This window comes from Taudactylus pleione, unplaced genomic scaffold (genome assembly GCF_031769625.1).
Source record: "Taudactylus pleione unplaced genomic scaffold, aTauple2 ptg000318l, whole genome shotgun sequence".
NCBI classification, from domain to species: domain Eukaryota; kingdom Metazoa; phylum Chordata; class Amphibia; order Anura; family Myobatrachidae; genus Taudactylus; species Taudactylus pleione.
In genome coordinates this window covers 2,848,848-2,861,165 of record NW_028284719.1, presented here as the reverse complement: position 1 = coordinate 2,861,165, position 12,318 = coordinate 2,848,848, and the positions used below count along the sequence as shown (strand labels likewise).

The window sequence follows — 12,318 nt, the reverse complement described above, 5'->3', positions numbered from 1 at the left end:
GCAGGACAAGTACATGATTTATAAACAATGCTGCATAACACCTAAATAAGAAGCAGGGTGTCAGTAACCAAGTTTTAGGTGTCATTGTAAATCAAAGTAAAACTAAGGCAAGAATAAGCACGTGAGGGAAGAGGGCCCTGCTCGTGAGAGCTTACATTCTAAAGGGGAGGGTCAGACAAATGGGTGACATAGATGGGCTAGATAGTGAGGAAGGAGCATAGAGTAATGGATTAGGATGAGTGCTGGAAAGCATTGAGGAAGAAATGGGTCTTGAGAGCCCATTTGAAGATTAAGAGGCAGGAGGCCAAGTGATGGAGGAATTTTGAGCGAAAGCCAGGGAGACGAAAAAGAAGTTGGAAGAGGCAAATGTCATGAGTGTTGAATGGAAAGAATGACATGGAAGGTTCAGAAGGTAAGACTTGGTAGGAGTAACCTAAGGACAACAGGACCCCAAGACCACCACCATGGAAACCTCAAGGCCAGGGTGTGTGAGAGAATGTGGGGTCCCCAAAGGAGATATCTGCAGGAGCAGTGGTGTCAGATGGGTAAATCCAGGGTTTGGTGATTGCAAGGAGAATCAAGGCATTGGAGATGAAGTGCTCATGAACAGGGACCAGTTTATTATAGACAGAACTGGGTTTCCAGAGGGAACAGGAGAGAGGGACAGAGTTAAGAGTCGAGAGGAGAATGAGATTATTAGGATTGATGTAGTGTGGACATAATATTTATCTAGAGCAGGGGGATAAGGAGTGTGGGGGTATGTGGCTGGCTTCTGCATGAGGATGGGTGACAGCAGGTGGAGGGTAAGGTGGAGGTTTAGTGTGGTGTGGGGGGGAAGAGGACAGGTAACTTGGAGAAAAGAGAGCGTGCAGGGTTTAGTGGTGGTGCAGCAGGACCATGGTGGAAGAGAAGTGAATAATACTGGAGTTATAGGAGATGCAGTGGAGAGACTTATATGTGATGAAGAGAGACAGAGGAGGGGTAGGAGGGGGAAAATGTAGAGGGGACTATGGAGGGTGAAAATAGGTGAAAACTGGTGGTAGAGGAGAAAATAATGTAGCAGCTAAGTGAGGGAGGAGTAGAAGAAGAGACATAGTGTAGATGAGGCAGTTGATGGGGGGGAGTCAGTAGTAGTAATGAGTGTGAGATGCAGGAGCAGTACAGTTCAAATGTCAAAATCAGAGAAAAGGAAGAACAGTGCTGGTAGATGTAGAGGCACAACTACAAAAGTATATTATAAACATAAAAGGAGTTTAGAGCTGTTAAAGTTGCAAGACTTTAGAATTAGTATAAAGTATGATTATAAAATAACAAAACAGTATAGGTGTGAAACAATGGTAGATACTACAGTGGTACAGAGATAAATTGACAGTGGTACCGGAATGATTTAAACATTGTAGAGAAGAAACAAACATACAAGAATTAAATGTTCAGCAAGCAGGTAGTTGCTTGGAATGCTGAAGCAGGGTGTTGGCAAAAGGTGAGTCCAGGTTATATTGAAAGATGGTGGCTGAGTAGCAGGGTATCCAGAAGCTCAGAAGATCCTTTGCATTTTTTCCAAGATATAGAGAGTTCTTTTAAAATGTCATCCTTCTGTCTTTCTCCTGTCTAACTCCTGACTAACTCTTTAAGTTATGCTGTACATGTAGTCCCACTTAAAAAACAAACCCACTTTGAAATAAAAACATATGCAACCTTGTACAAGCCAGCAGCCTTGAAACCTACTGAGTATATAGTTAAGCAAAACATGTGTAGTCACTGATTGCACCCACCCCCAATAACCTCACCCACACCAGACCCAAGTCATAAAATTCTAATGCAAGCAAACAGAGCCAAAACAGCATCCCTTGAATCTAGGAGATAATATGTATTTATATAGTCAGATCTAAAGTCACTCTGGAGTTTACAGATATGAATTAAAGACAATATACCTAGAAAATCTGTGTATTCCAGACAGCATTTGTATTTCTATAATAGATGCCTGGTGCAAATAGATGTTTACCTAGAAAATCTGTGTATTCCAGACAGCATTGGTATTTCTATAATAAATGTCTGGTGCAAATAGATGTTTACCTAGAAAATCTGTGTATTCCAGACAGCATTGGTATTTCTATAAAAGATTCCTGTTGCAAATAGATGTTTACCTAGAAAATCTGTGTATTCTAGACAGCATTGGTAATTCTATAATAGATGCCTGGTGCAAATAGATGTTTACCTGCAATAAGGAATGGGAAAATCCATCAAGTCATCATCCCCCACTGATCACAGAGGATATAGCTAGTAAGAACTCCTGACTAACTCTTTAAGTTATGCTGTACATGTAGTCCCACTTTAAAAAAAAAACACTTTGAAATAAAAACCTAGCAGCCTTGTACAAACCAGCAGCCTGGTAACCTGATATAGGAGATTTTACCTCAACTTTAATAGTCAATGTCCATAAGTGTTGCTGTTGTGGCTCAGTAAACTCAGACAAAGTGGTACAAGTCAAGAGGTGATTCTCACCCAAGATTACAGTTTATGGTACCAGATATACAGTAGGAAATTTTTAACTTAACTTTAATAGTCACTGTCCATATTGTATCCCCACATAATACAACCTCCTTAAAATTCACAAATGTTTGTCATCACCTCTTGGGGTCTCTCCCCACTAATCTTTCTGCTTTTGTTGACTTATTTATATAATAATTTGGTCCCTCTCAGACGCTACATCAGGGACATCAGCCACTTTCTCCAACTTGTTGGTTGTGTAAAGTGGTGACCAGACTATATATTGTTGACTTGCAACATAGAGACACTCTACACTAACATTCCTTACTAAGGAAGATTTTGGAAAACTAGCCACCATTTATATGCTCTGATGTGGACACAGAGATTGGTCACCTGGATTTTGTTCTGAATGTATTAATTTTTTTAAGCTGCTAAATTATTTTTTATTTCATTCACAGTTTTATCTTCAAACACACAGTACCACCATGGGCACCAAGCTTGCCTCCAGTTATTCTAACTTATATATGGGTTATTGAGAACAGCTGCTAGTAATTCCCAAAATTATCTGTTAGGTAGACTGCACTCCACAATTTTATCAATAGGTCTAGGGACTGCTGAGTGTATGACAAATATTATCTGCTTTACCTACTCATCCTTAGTACTTAAACAATTGATGTCTAATTTGTGTTATTGTAAAAAATTAAATATGAACATATTAATTATGTAAGATTGAATACAGAAGGATGTTAAACCTTATAGACTCCATCCTTTTCATATAGCTATTCTAAGCAATGATACAGTAACTTTGCCATACATATTCTGCTACTTGTAAGACAAGAATGTCTGTTTTTATTTTAGTTAATTGGAGAATTGATTGTAACCTAGGAATACAATTAAATAATTGTGACAATGAATAGAATAATTGTGACATGAAAACAATTAAATGTTGCTATTCATATTACTCATTGTTTTCACATAATTGTCTGGTCTGAATTTCTGATACAAATAGCAGGTGATAAATTGCTATAATACCAAAGGAGACAAAGATGAGTAGCAGACAATTTCAGAAACAATAAAATATCAATATAGTGTTTTTTTTTACCTGCTCAGATGTGTATTTTGTTTGTCAGCTGTCAGCCCTTTAGTCACTTACTTTTTGGTACAGGGTTTAGGTTGAAATCTACATTATTCCCTGTTATCCAAGTTGAAGTCTGCATTCTTCCCTGGTTGAAATTGAACTGGCTTCAGTTTGTGGCTAAGCATGCACCCAATGCAATTTTCTTTATTAATTTAAAATAATTCTTAGGGTGGATTTCAATTGTTTTGGGCATCACAATAATTAATAGGTGTCCATCGGAACAATTCAATTTTTTTACCAATTATTTATTGCACTTGTAGTGCCCAAATTGACAGTGTTTAACTACATATAGCAGCTAAACCTGTTTAAAGCCTTCTGCTAACCACCTCAGGAGGCTGTGAGCAGAAATGTAGGCCACTATTTATGCCCGAATGGAGCAACAATTGAATTGCTCCATCGGCACACATCACTGACAACCCTTGAAATAAACAACTGAAATCCCCCTTAATGAGCTTCTGTCATTTTAAAGTTGGTGCCAAGTTGTTTAAGTGTAAGGCAGCAATGGGGACAAACCATTCAAAGATGGTGAGATTTATCCAGCTCATGGCAGACATATTTGCCCATTGTTTTATAAAGAAGGTAGTTTATTGGAATTTTTGCATCTACTTTATGCTCCCATTGAGTTTGAGTTTTTTGTGGCATTTAAACATTGCTATAAAAAATAGAAATAAGAATCAAACAATAGATACAGGAATAATCAAAGAGAATGATATTTGTTACATGCTGTTAGACGGAGCATGTACCATAATGAGAAATACTTATGGTGATAATTATGGCATAATATGACAAAAAAATGTTTATTGTCCTTCCCAACAAATGGCACATTTGAACTTAAGATTTTGCAAACTGTTGAGAACATAATTTTAAAATTGCATACTGCTATAAAATAAATTGAAACAACTACAGTGTTTAAACATGTGGAATAAGGCAGGATTTAAATTGGAAACACATTTCTTTATGCAGCAAAAAGCCTGCAGGATCTGCTACTATTGGGGAGATTCACTAAGCCTTTGGGCGTGATAAAGTACCAACCAATCAGCTCCTGTCATTTTTCAAACACAGCCTGTAAAGTGACAGGAGCTATTGGATTCTTACTTTATCATTCTTCAAGGCTGAGTGCATCTCCTCCATGTCTCCTCTTTATGAGTAGAGACACACACAACAAAAAACATCTTTGTACTGCCCATCCCCATATGAGGGATCCAGTGATGATCCCTCAGATGAAGATGATGATGCAAACATGGTTCCAGCATGGTCACCTTTCACCTGTCCCACAGTGGTGCCCAAAAGATGTAAGTGGTGAAAACTCATTTGCAGAGATTGACTTAAATTCCTCTGAACAGAATGCAATTGCCTCTCAAGCCACTGGTCAGAGTTCTGGAGAGTGACATCTTCAAACAAAAGACAGAGAAGGAAGCTTAAGTAGAGACAAAAGTGAGGTACAGTACTAATACCCCATTAGGTGTAACAATTAGGTAAGGAAATGCAACAGCTCAGCCTAGTCCAGATTCTTTCACTCGATCTACAGTTTGTGGTATAAGAATGCTAACAATCCCAGGTGATGACACAAAGGGGATGGCAGAGTGAACAGTGCTTATGGCAGTACACTGGACTAGAGAATTATGAACATTACTCACTGATTTCCTATAACTTAGGACAGACTTACAAGGTGGTTAAAAATTCTAGTGTGCAATGTTACCTAAAGTTAGTCTGTATTTATGCAGTATAATTTATATGACGAGTGAATGAGTATGCTGATAATGTTGTGTCACATTAAAACCAGAGTGAAACAGAAAGGTTTATATTTGATAAATTAAAGGAATCTATAGTTAAGAACAATTTACTGCATAGACTCCATGGAATACTCTAAGTATACAGAGATGTCCATAGCAGATGCAAAACTGCCTCGAGAAAATTAATATTTGTTTATAATCTTTTTTTAATTAGATTTTTATTTTTATCTTATATTGTATTTTTTTATTTCCTATCTTTTTCTCCATATTTTCTAAATTTTCAGTTTTTCACTTTCATTTGTGCTTAAATTTCATCAATTCCTTTCACATTCTTTTGTTCTTCTACCCTAATTACTGGTATAGTGTAACAGTCCTACCTTGACCTTGTATCATGAGACAATTCCATTCCAAATATTTTATAGACCAGGGAGACACTAACCTGGCCACCTGATCTGCTGCAGTTTCAGTGAGTACTAATAGCTTTTTTCATAGTACTAGGACCAAAACAACCGCTACCGATTATATAACCCTAAGCCTTGAATTTGAATAAGAAAATATACAAAATGAAAACATTTCAGCAATTTATATATTGTAATTTTGGATTATATTTCAAGAAAGATGATAACAAATAATCAACATATAATGTAGAGTACTTGATTTATATACACTTTACCTACTTTGCATAATAAGAGCTGTGTGCATGATTTAATAAATGCCTAAGTGCTATTGAATGTAAGAATATCTCAATGTGATTGGTAGATATTATAATCTTTTGAAGGAATCTTCCAGCCAAAAGCAGCTGCTCCTAAAAATTCCCTTTGACAGCAGTAAGCACCATCAATTGCTTATAATCTGTGAGACTACTCTCTACTTTTCTGTCAAGTAACTCGCAGGAACCAATTACAAATCCTTCATCGGTGAGGGTCTTTCTTACAAAACTTTCGTCTTGATGAAACATATGCAGCCTATCATTACCAGCTGTGTAATAGGTGCCATTTAAGCATGCAATTACAATAAAATATCCCCCAGACTTAAGGAGCTTTGACATCTTCCTCAGGATTCTGATGTAATCTTGTTGGTCCTGACATACCGCATCAAACACCCAGGCTGTGAGTAAACAGTCGGCTTGTGGTAACATCACCGGATCCGTGAGGTTTTTTTTGCTGAAGTCAAATTTCACAATGCTTTTAATGGTTTCCTTTAACTTTTCTTCCTTTTTCTGTTCTTCAACACTAAAAAACAAACCATTCTATTATATAATAATATATTTAAGTAACATTGCAGAATTATAAGTTTCATTTAAGTTTTTTTATACCCAATCCACAAAAAAAAATCTCAAAGAGCATAAATACTTTTCTTGTAAATATCAAAACATTTTGTGTGAATACTCTACCTACATAAGTGTTTTTTATTTGTAAGGTATCTTAATTAACGTTTTCTTCCATATATTGCTACATACACAATTGGAACTGTTGAATCAGGAGGAATAGCACCACCACCTAGGAAAAACTCAATATTATCATCTAACTTTTTGATCTACATTCAATACTAATAAATAGTTTTCCTTTACCACTTGCCTGGTGTGGTCACTTCAGATGGTGCAACCAGTCAGAAAAACCCATTTGGGGGCTCACGGTAAATAATCTTCCCACAGCCGCCAATCTCAGATAGCCCTTCTGACCATTCTTCATCCACGACCCATCCCCAATTTCTTTTGAACACTGTGGCAAGGTGACTGATGTGGGTAGCAGTACCCATCAAAGACAGCATCACTAAACCTCTCCTGAACTGTCTCGCTCTCTCCAGTCCACTTTTCCTCCTAAATAAGTAACCTATGCTCCTTCCCCTCCGGCTGTCCTGAGACAAATGACACTGAATCACCACGGGAAGTACTTATATCGGATCCAAAACATGCAATATATATATATATATATATATATATATATACAGATAGAATATAGTCGACACTTCTGTTTTTGCCCCACACTCCACACCTTCCCCTACCCTCCACTCTGCCTGACCCCACAACTGCTCTGCCATAGCTCAGTCATTGCAGCTCCATCCCCCTGTGCTTCTCCATCCCTCCCCCTGGCTCCCAAACTTACCTCATTCCTGGCAAACGGTCGTCATCTTCTAGGTCTGTCATATCTCTCTTCTACTGCGAGTGCATTGAGGAGATGGGACAGACCTTCTGAAATGTCAATATGATGTGTGTAAAATATATTAAAGCTAATACAGTAGTTTTATTTTTAAACTATAATACAAATTTTTCCAAAAATGTCCACAAAATTTTTGATTTTTTTATCACGTCATGTAAATAATAGTTACTTACTATAAACTTGATTTTGCATGTTTGTTAAAAATATATATATTGAATCAAGTTTAAATAGCTATTATTATTGACATAATTTTATAATACAATAATCTACAATTTTGGTGTAATTTTTGGAAAAATATTACTCAGTAAAGTGGTTAAAAAAATATTTTACTTGATGCCTTTCAGCTCGGTAACAATCTTAGATGCATGGCTCCAATCAAAAGCCCCAGTGCGGGTGTTCACCCATTTGTTGAGTTCCATAATACATGACTCATTTAATTTTAGTATCGTGATCTCTTTAAAATATTCACTGATAGCAAAAAGTTGATGAACGATGGATCCTAAACTGATGTCAATCAAGGTTTCTCCTTTAAAACGACCTGCAGGAAAGAAGAAAAGTAACATTCTATATAGTTACAGTGACTAAAAAGTAAAGAAAGATAATGTGAGTCCCAGCATAGATTACATACTGGAACGGATTTCATGATTTATGTGTCATGGCATAATACTGGGTGCCTTCATCTATGTCAATGAAATAAATTACTGCCAATCTCTATGGTTCCTAAGCCTGCTGCCATTTCTGTGCTGTGTGCATAATGTTTGGTGGGTTAGCACTCTTCCAACTGAGAGAAAAGTTCCATGGATGGAAGTGACATCTATATCTCTCTGTGAGCAGGAAAAGTTTCACCTGTTCCCATTACGCAAAGCAGAGAAACAATGTAGTTATCTCTGTACACTATAAAGTCACCCATTTATTAATCTGGTATAACCATTTTATATATCTGAGGTAGCAATTTATCCTGAATACAAACCTGCTGCTAATGCGCTGTGCAGCTTCTCCATAATAAACACCACTGTCTCATCTCTGAACACACTTTCTGCCTCAAAATAATTTTGAAGGTGGCCCCTGGAATCCATCCCATGCAGATGATAAAGCTTCAACTTGGATCTGGCTTCCATTCTCTTGTCTTCTGTCACACAGGACGGGATGAGTTTCTGATCTGTATCTGTAGCCTTATAGTAATATGTATGGCTGTTCTCTTTATATGCAGCAGAATCTTATAGTTATTTACTCTCATTAGAATGTTCTCATACACCGCTGACTATAAATGTATCACTTGAGATCTCGAGATCTAATCGAACAGTTATTAATGATGATTAAATATTAGACCTACCCAGGTGATAATGTCACAACGCAATGTGACATAAATCTGTGTTTATGTTTATCTCTCTACACTCCATCTTAGTAAGCTTGTGCAGACCTAATAGATATTTGGCTTTAAATAAAAAATAAACATAATCAGGGTGATTACTACAGGTTGCAGAAACTTTTTGTCTATTTTAATAATTATAATAATAATAATAATAATAATAATTATTATTATTATTATTATTATTATTATTATTATTATTATTATTATTATTTTATTATTATTATTATAATTATTATTATTATCTTTTAAATGACATCACAAAGTTTGCCCAGATCCTGAGAACCAGTACCACTTACGGAATTTTTATTAAACTAATAAAAATAGAAGAAGCTGCATTTAATGTATTTGTAGATCATTTCTTGGTTCCAGATACTGCAATGTGTTCTGATCTGACCAGGATGTTTCCTGCCACAAAGGTAAAGTGAGAACAAGTGTAATTATTTTCATAGTCAGCAGCATATAGGTGTGGTCTAATTCTTGAAAGTGCATGGTTTAATGTTGTATATCTGTGGAGAATAGAATTATGAAAATGTTGATATCAAGTCATGTTGGATGATGCAGTGGCTTATGTTATAAAAGTGCAAAATAACTTTATATTAGCCATGTCCAGTGGTCAGGTCAGGTTGGGGGTGTAGTGTCCTATATAGTGTAATATAAGTGTATTATGATAAGAGATGAGTGGGTTCTCAGAGATCCAAACCCACCCGAACTTAGAGACCCGAACGAGAACCAAACGTCCCTCCTGTTTCCCCACCGGCTCCAGATCTTAAACCAAGGCAAAACCTCAGAGACAAAATCTTGTCACTCGCAGGCTTTCATCTCTGCTATATAAGGAGTCCCCGCGGAGGTGCCATTTCACTCTGGCAGTGGAGAGTGAAATGGGAGGGTGGGTAGTGTAGGGCTGGGCTGGTGCTGTCTGCTGTGTCCATCTGTGCTGGTACTGTCTGCTGTGTCCATTTGGGCTGGTGCTGTCTGCTGCATCCATCTGGGCTGGTGCTGTCTGTATGTCCATCTGGGCTGGTGCTGTCTGCTGTGTCCATCCGGGTTGGTGCTGTCTGCTTGTCACAGTCGAAGGGATTTGAGACTGTTTTCCTGGGCTGGGTCTTGGATTTGTTTTGTTAGACTCGAATGCACCCTGGAGGAGACTGGGTTTGGTGAAGTTCCCGCGCATGAAGGAATATATATATATATATATATATATATATATATTGGCCTACGAGTGGATACTGAAGGACGGCTGAATTCTGATTAGGACCGGCAGATATATGGACTCCAGGTAATTAGATGACGGCTGGTACTCTGGTTAGGACTGGGGAGATAACTGGACTCCAGGTAATTGGAGGATGGCTGGTACACTGGTTAGGACTGGGAGATAATTGTACTCTAGGTAATTGGAGAATGGCTGGTGCAACGGTTAGGACCGGGAGATAACTGGACTTCAGGTAATTGGAGGACAGCTGGTACACTATGCAATACTCTGGTGGAGCACAGTAAGGAAGCTCACTAGCAGGCTAAGAGTCCTGTTGCACTGGAAATTTGTTAGTTGAACAGGAGGTCCCTTTATACGGGCTGCTGGAAGCTGATTGGCTGAATACTGCAAGGGAACTGCTCCATTGGTGAAGGCAGCATCACATGACTAGATCTAAGATGGCTGCGCCCATCTTCTTCAGAGAGCGGCAGCTGATCCACATGGGACGCCAAACCTGCTTCAGCAGAGGGACAGTAGAGGCCAGCAGAGACCTGTGGAGAAGAGGACACCATTTCAGCACAGCGAGGAAGCCAGAGCACGCCACGTGTGCAAGCATCTCAGGGGGAGGAGCCAGAAGGGGCCAGCCAGAGATGATTGAGTCACCGCAGCACCATGTGAATGCTGCATGAGAGTGCCTGCAAAGGTAAGAAGTGGGGTCTGATTCTGGGGTCTGGCCACCTGGGCTGGTGCTGTCTGCTGTGTCCATCTGGACTGCTGTGCTGTGTCCATCTGGGCAGGTAGCGTGCTGCCTGTGTCATCAATCACTGCTGCCTTGGTCAGGGCTCCGGGCCCAAAGTTCTGGACAAAAAAAATAAAAAGTTTATTTTTTTTCTGTGTGTGCATGTGCGTTAGCCGCACTTATTATCAGACAGCAGCAACCTAGTGAGAGTTTATGAATGTCCAGAAATTGTAATGACCACACTCAGCATCTTCTGTATGTCACTTTAATTTTTTTTTAAAAAGGCCACATGTTAGTGCTGCCCACTGCTGTCGCTTAGTTTAGTCACCCAGCTAGCTGGATGCAACATTTTGGCCCTAGGCCTAACCTAGATGAAAAAAATCAATATTGTGAGCTGTGAGGTGGTCAAAATTGACTGCAAATGACTGGGAATAAATGTTATTAAGGGTAATAATACTGTAGAATCGAAAACATGGCCAAATTACGTGGTTTAACCTGTTTTTATCATTTAAAAAAAAAAAAAAAAAACACGCAAGGGTGGTTTTGCAAAACCATATCCAGATCCAAAACACGAAGGAGATACAGATCCAAAACTGAAAACAAAAACAAAAATTGGGGTCGGCGCACATCCCTAATTATGATCTTGTGCATTGGACAGGTCATGTTGGGGGTGTAGTGTCCTGTGTCTATATAGAGTGTAATAGATATGTATTATGATTATGTCCAGTGGTCGGGTCATGTTGGGGATGTAGTGTCCTATGTCTGTATAGAGTGTAATAGATGTGTATTATGGGTATGTACAGTGGTCAGGTCATGTTGGGAGTGTAGTGTCCTATGTCTGTATAGGGTATAATGTAGATGGCAGCTCAGATGGTGTAATGGTTAGCGTTACTGCCTCACAGCACTGAGGTCATGGGCTCGATTCCCACAACGGCCCTACCTGTGCGGAGATTGTATATCCTGTGCTTGCGTGGGTTTCCTCTGGGTACTCCGGTTTCCTCCCACACTCCAAAAATATACTGATAGGTCAATTGGCTTCCAACACACCTAGTGTGTTTGTGTGTGCGCATGTGATAGGAATATAGAGTGTAAGCTCCACTGGGGAAGGGACTGATGTGAATGGCCAATATTCTTTGTAAAGCGCTGCGGAATTTGTATGCGCTATATAATTAACTGGTAATAACTGGTAATAAATTATGGTCATGTACAGTGGTCAGGTCATGTTGGGAGTGTAGTGTGTCCTATGTCTGTATACAGTGTATTATGATCGTGTATAGTGGATAGGTCATGTTGGGGGTGTAGTGTCCTATGTCTGTATACAGTGTAGTAGATGTGTATTATGATCATGTACAGTGGTCAGGTCATGTTGGGAGTGTAGTGTCCTATGTCTTTATAGTGTTTAATAGAATTGTATTATGATCTTGGTCAAGGTGAAATACAAATACAAAAAGAGTAGTCTACAAGTGCTGTTAGGTACAGAATAAGATTTTCTTTCTATCAC

The 12,318-nt window shown here is 38.6% G+C and overlaps 1 protein-coding gene across 1 annotated transcript; it reads right to left on the bottom strand.

Annotated features, from left to right (window-relative positions):
* Nucleotides 1–6,163: 6,163 nt before the first annotated feature.
* Nucleotides 6,164–8,635, bottom strand: LOC148509650 (nicotinamide N-methyltransferase-like). The gene is made up of 3 exons (XM_088442929.1): nt 8,488–8,635; nt 7,848–8,055; nt 6,164–6,590 (listed from the first exon to the last, which is right to left on the bottom strand). Exons 1-3 carry the CDS (start codon nt 8,633–8,635, stop codon nt 6,164–6,166), a joined length of 783 nt encoding a protein of 260 aa, XP_088299055.1.
* Nucleotides 8,636–12,318: the final 3,683 nt, after the last annotated feature.